At 46.7% G+C, this 6503-nt stretch overlaps 1 protein-coding gene across 1 annotated transcript in view; it reads right to left on the minus strand.

Moving 5' to 3' along the window:
• NCOR1 (nuclear receptor corepressor 1) overlaps positions 1-6503 on the minus strand; it is a 134859-nt gene that overhangs the window by 2035 nt on the left and 126321 nt on the right. The window contains exons 44-47 of the mRNA XM_077746707.1: positions 4825-4878; positions 4149-4370; positions 1662-1841; positions 5-181 (exon numbers count right to left, since the gene is read on the minus strand). Coding sequence (XP_077602833.1) covers positions 5-181; positions 1662-1841; positions 4149-4370; positions 4825-4878 — 633 coding nt within the window. The remainder of the gene's footprint in view (positions 1-4; positions 182-1661; positions 1842-4148; positions 4371-4824; positions 4879-6503) is intronic.

Raw genomic sequence — 6503 nt, forward strand, 5'->3', positions numbered from 1 at the left:
TCACTATCTGACAGCGTCTCGTACTGCGCAGAGAGCAGCGGGGCAGGCTCTCGCTCCCAGATCCTGCTCTGCTGGTGAGGGGCCGCCTGGTTCACAGAGGATGGGGCGCATGCGATCGGGGTGGGCGGCGTACTGCTGAGCATCCGCATAGTCAGAGGGTTGTACGGAAACTGCGTCGAGCCTGACAAAAGAAAAATTGTTTTCACTGTCACGAGCACAGCTGCCGTTCCATACAACCTCCACGGGGTGCAGGAAGACACGATTACTCTATTGAACTGGTCTTGGGACACCAAGAATAAAGTGAAGCAACACGGAAGGGCCAGGGTTTCACGAGGTAGATTGTAGCCTATCGTGAGGTACCAATCGGAGAATCTAGAAGGGATGAAGGACACAAGCAAGCGCAAGCTTAGGGTTGCTAAGTCCAGAAATGAAAGCTCAGGGCTGAACTTTCAGTGAGTTCTAGAACCAGGTGTTTCCATGGAGAATCCAAGTAGAACTACTGCATATTAAGCTTGAAGAGTCTGGTTACACCAAGAACTTCTGGACTCTTCAAGATAAATGCAGCAGTACGTGCTCAGAGGACAAGGGGACAAGAAACGTCAGCAGGTCACGGGCAGCAGGATGAGGGTCTCACTGGGCAGATTTAAAAGGTACAAGATCCGGAAGAGGGGTACGTGAACCTAACAACAGCACTGCCGCCACCCCCTGCCACTTCTAGATTGTCTCACTGTCCCCAGAAAGCCTTTTACAGCTTAAGAAACCCTAAGCACAGAAACCTACCATCTTCTCAAGTAAGTAATTTCACAAATTAAATTCTTTCTCTAAGAGACAGGAGAAGAAACAATCACTGGTTTAGGTTAGAAGTTGTCAAACTAGAACACAGTCCCTTTGCGTGTGATGTGAGTTTTATGAAGCAAAGGCCTTCAGTTATGCTCACAAAATAGCCCTAGGAAATTTATATATAATTAAGGGGGAAAGCATGTTTCCGACAGTTTCCACTGATGTACGTGTTGTTAACTCCTAAAAGATGGCTTACAATTCTCTGAAACTCTTAAATCTACACCAGATAATCCCAGTTTCAGTTAAACCACAACAAAGTAAAGTCTGTCCCCTTTCAAGACCACCGTCGTCATGGATACCAGGTGTGAGAAGAAAGCTTACAAGCAAGCACAAAAAGGAAAACATTCATAAATATCCTAAAACGTGATTTTTCATCGGTTTGTATAAACAGAAGTGAGCCTACAATAGAGATGAATGTTTACACTGTTTCCATTTCTTACTTTGATTTCTTAATATTTCCCGAAGAACCTTCTCTAAGAATGTCTGTAGAGAGGCTAAGGGTGAGCAGCCCTTCACGCTCTGGTGTGGTTTATGGAGGAGCTGAAATCACAGACTTCGTGGCTTTGCAAGTGGCAGGTGCCACTTCGTGGCTCCCAGCACACACAGAAGTAAGGGGAAGGGAGATTTTGTTCATGGTAATCTGACCCTGCATTCTGTAAATTTTAAAGATTCCATGCATTCAATGTCTGTTTTGGAAAGTGGAACCCTACTGATACAATAATGGAAATTGCGGCTTCCAAAGTTTCTGATTTTAGAAGTACTAGCCAAGGCTTTGAATAAAAAGTACTTTACGACTCCTTTTCTAGCAGTAAGTTCCTCACCTGTTGAGGAGGGCCTGTCTTCCCAGGCCCACCCTGGTGTCTGCCTGTGGTAATCCCCTTCTGAATGTACAGAGGAGACGGAAGAGGGCCTTTCAGTTCCTAAGTAGCCTTGCCCAGGGATGGGAGATTTAGATTTCCTGCTGTTTGACTTGCTGATCAGCTTTGGTTTGCAAACTCCTCCTAAAAGTGAAATAAATTAACTATTGACATATAGTAATTATGTTCTCAACTTAAAAACCTACCCAAGTGCTGATGGGTTATACACTGCTGAGAAAGCGGGGGGATGGCTGGCAGCACAAAGAACCCAGATCCTAGGACCCAGTGAAGTTTCAAAGTTAGTGTTTAAAAGCCAGAATTTACTTGTAGCAACTGAAGCAAAAGGGGTATGTTCTCATGCCATAATCTTGAAAAACACGCGACCAAGGAAATTAAATTTCTGGAACATCATTTCTTTCCTGGTCATGGAGCACAGAAACTGCTATGGAAATTAAAGTAGGCTGACGAAAATTTTAAATCCTCACTAACTACCTCCTTGCCCGTCAGTTTAAAGAGAACTGGAGGAGTCCACACACCACCCCAAGGAAATGGTATGTCAAAAGAGAAAAAGTGTGGGACAGAAGCCCCTTCGTGGCCATGCAACTGGTCCCCAGCAGAAGCTCGGCAAGTCCTGGTGGCCCTTTCTGTTGTTCCGGGCTCCAGTTTACTGAAGTTCACAGGAGTGGGACGCCCTGACAGGGCTCTGGAACAAAACGTGGAAACAATGTCTGAAGAGAGCAGAGCCCAGGTGAGCAGCAGATGTGCTCGTCTGGCCCCGCAGAACCACTCACCCTGCCCCGAGTCCCACAATGCCCAGAACAAAGTGGGTAGAAGGCAACTTCAACTATCTGCACAGAGAAGAAGTGCAGGTCCCTGATGGTCAGGAAGAGAATAGAATGGGACCAGAGGAAAAGATGCTTCTGGAAGAAAAACTTCAAAGTACACAAAGTCAGTTTGAGCTCCTCTTGTAAAGAATAGACGATCATCAAAAAGGTTGAGGTGAAAAGCTTAGGAAACAAAATACAGCAAGGATCAGAACAGAGACAACAAAAAGGGCATTAGTACAAAAGGAAAATGAGAGCTACAGTAAAAGCAACAGATCAAGAGAACTGAACAGTTAGATCAAGATGACTAACTAGAACGTAACAGATCTGGAGGACGAAGACTATCTGGCAAAAGCGTAATTGTGTTTCTGAGATGGAAGGCCCAACAAACAGGCGAAACAGCAGAATGTTCCCAGGAATGTGGAAATCAGCCTGCAGATGCAAACAGCCTCTGTGTGGTCAGGAAAGTCTGACACAGAACCGACACCGACATACTAATTAAGTTACTCAAATTGAGGCAAAGAGGCTTCTTCGGGCAGATTTGTCACCTGCCAAAAAAGGGGACATCTGGCCTTATTCTTACACAACCACTGATGCCGGGGGGGGGAATGTAGTAGTATCTATAGGATGTTTCAAGAAAGGCGTCACACTGTCACTTTAAATATGAAGGCAGCAAGAAGACATTCTTGAGCGGGAACAGTCCCGTACCAGAAAGAAACGTCACAACAGAAGAGGTACGTGACGGGAATCACTTTTAAGTGTGTAACCAGCACCGATGTTCCCACCTTCAAATACATGCAGAGTTAATACAAATCAGGAGGTGAGAGCAGAGAGGTGAAGACAGTGCTCATCCTTCAGAGCAGGAAGTGAATCCATATTGCCCTAAAATATGCATAGGTGTGAATAAATAAAAACCTCAGATCTCTTTGATTTTCTTAACCTCAGTGAGATCTTTTGCTGGAGGAGAACAGGAAAAAACCCTAAACTAACACCTGAAATACCGCTGACCTACTGGTAAGTTTTTAAGCATAAGATCCTAGTTCCCAAAGATTAAGAAAAAGGGGTTTCAGAGTTTAGAGTCATAGTTTTTTTGTGTGCTTGCTTTTTTACTAGGACATATGAATGATGGGTTCTGATGTCTGTCTATCCTTTCATGTGTCCACAGAGACACCCAGAGTGATGCTCATCAGCCAAGAACACTAGTTTTCTGGATGATGTGATCTGAAGGGGGTTTTTTCCTTACTCTTTCTTCTATGGCTTAAAATTCTGTTCTGCTGAGCCTACCCTTTGTATTGACCAGTCAGTCCCTTTTATGCAAAAGCAGAAAGGAACCTGCACTTGTATTACAGTAAAATGTGTCGATCCAGATAAGGACTAGATGCAAACCAAACAAACCCAACACTGAAAGTTGACCTTCTGCAGAAAAGTCTCCGTCCTTTGAAAACTTCTGCTCATGTTACTAAAATATCTGAGGGGTCAAAAAATTATATTTTAAATAAAGTAAAACCCTCAGAGGGGACTCTGGGAGCACATAAAATGGAAGGTCTTGGGGACACAACACAACTTGGAAATAGGCTGGCTTTTCCTTGGGACAGGCAGCAGAAGGGCACAAGAACGAGCACTTTACCTGAATGAGGCGACGGGTCCCCTTCCTCTCTGCGGGTTTCCCCACTGGTCACAACGGAGGTGCTGGCGCCACTAGGCGCCACACCGACGGGCTGGGACATGACGACTCCGTGTTCCTCAACTTTGTCGTCAAAGCTTCCCATGAGCGCCTTCCGGATGATATCTTCCAGACCAAGATTACTGGCAGGATCAGCGAAAGAATGACCTCTAGAGCTAACTGAGCCTGAAAGAGACCAGCAGGCCGCTTCTGCTTATTTCCGAAAGGCAGAGGAGACAGGTGAGCAGACCCACCCGGCCATGGGGTCCACATGACACAAGGCCCCAGGCCGGCTGCCTGCAACACCGCGAGAGCCCACACGGGGGCGCCCAAATCCCTGTCCCAGCAAATTTAGTTTTTCTTTGCTAAATGAATCTGTGGTGGGCCATTCCCCCCCCACCCCTCTTTTCAGCTCCCTAGGTCTTACACTGTTCTTTAGTGGTTTTGATTGTCTTTGTTCATTTATCTCTCCAGCAAGTGTTTAGTGAATCTCAACTCCCTTGTTACTGCTGCTGTCCCCTCCCCGACTCTGCATACCCGAGCAGTGCCCCTGGTGTGCAGTCAGTACTCGACGGGTCTCGGGTGGACTGCCTGCTCCCATACACCACCTGCATCCTGGCCAATATATTCTGAATCTTACCTGAGGTAGTGACTGCTGGCAGATTAAAGATCTCAGTTCCTGGTTGTGCGGCTGCTGTATGTAAACAAACATTCGAGTTAACTGAGATGCGATGATCACGTAAACTGAAAGAGATAAAGTCTCAAAACCCTACAATGAAATTAACCTTTTTATTTCCCATGATCTCAATCTTATTTTTCACCGGTTAAGATAAATAATTATTTAAAAAATAAATCAGGCAATAAAAAGTTGGATGAGGTGGGAAAACCTGAGCAGGAGCCACATGCCCACAGGGGGACAAGAGCGTCTGCACTGCTGGCGAAGGGCCAACGGGAGAGGGTCTGGTTTGCCAGAGAAGAGACGTGGCCTCTGGGATGAGCCCCAAGAATGCAGGCTGCTCCGGGGCGGCCCAGCTCAGACCCCTCCATAAACAGCATGAAAACGGGGGCTTCTCTGGGAGCCACTCCCACAGGCACAGGATGAGCCCGCGATTTGTCATCTGCCCAGTCTGAATGACAGCGGGCGGGACAGCCTGGGAACTACCTATAAAGCACTGAGACAGAAGCAGAAGGAATGTGGGAATGTAAACGGTGTTTTCACCGTAACTTCCAACTTGCTGCTGAGAACTCAGAAGAGAAAGAACAGGGCAGCAGGGTGGGGGGTGTGTCCCAGAGAAGACCGCAGAGCTCTGGGGGAGTCTGCGGCAGGATGGACCCTTCCCTGGACAGGACGCCGCTGTGCGAAGCAGGGCTGCCATGTGCTGGAAACTGACTTCCTTCATCAGGGCAACTTTAAACTGGCAACAGGAGGAGGAGAAAAGTCTCCAGGAAGAGCTATATAAAACAATGATCATCTCCCCACTCGTGGGTCAGGTGACATATGCGGTAAATAAACCTGGAAAAGTACAAAGTGACGAATACACGGACGTTTGTGGGTAGGACTCCTTCATTCACTTGACAAGTATTTATTGAGCAATTATTTGGTTCAATCATAATAAAATCACCTTACTGATCAAAATGGTCAGACAAAGACGATTTTGTATTTTTCAACCAATGAGAACACTACAATCCTGTACTTTGCCTCTGGAGCTTACAGTTTAGTGTGCTACTTTCTGAGGCCATCAGGACAGAACTACCCATGTGCCTCCGGAAAAGTGTCAACTTCCTCGAGCCTTGTGGCCTGTGGCTCACATGCTTAACGAGCACTCCAGGGACAGGGATAGATACTCAAGTGTGAGGACCCCTGGCTTAAAACAGATGGGCACATGTGTGAAAGAACGTGGTAACCACTCAGAAAAGGACACGGGAGACCGACGGGACCACTGTTTAGGAGGCAGACTCAACAGGAAGAGGTGCAGAGGGAGGGCTGCCCAGAAAGCAGCTAGTGGAGCCACAGTGGAGGGAAGTGTGGCTGGGAAGGAGGGACGACACGCTTCTCTGCATGGAAAGGTACAACATTAATTCCTTTATAGACAGTTAAGCCAAATACGCAAGAAGACATGAAGTCATCAAAGGTACATGGGCTGAACCCTACTCTGGATCCAAGTTTGGGAGCTTTCAGCACATAGTTTAAAGCCCCAGAGCAGGTGTGAAGATTCAGAGGCTCTAGTGCACGAGCAGAGCACTGGGAAAACCAGCATTCAAGGGCCAGGCAGAGCAAGACAGAGCTGCTAAGACGACATTAAAAAAAAAAAAAAAAAA

This window comes from Crocuta crocuta, unplaced genomic scaffold (assembly GCF_008692635.1).
Source record: "Crocuta crocuta isolate KB4526 unplaced genomic scaffold, BGI_CrCroc_1.0 scaffold139, whole genome shotgun sequence".
Lineage (NCBI taxonomy): Eukaryota > Metazoa > Chordata > Mammalia > Carnivora > Hyaenidae > Crocuta > Crocuta crocuta.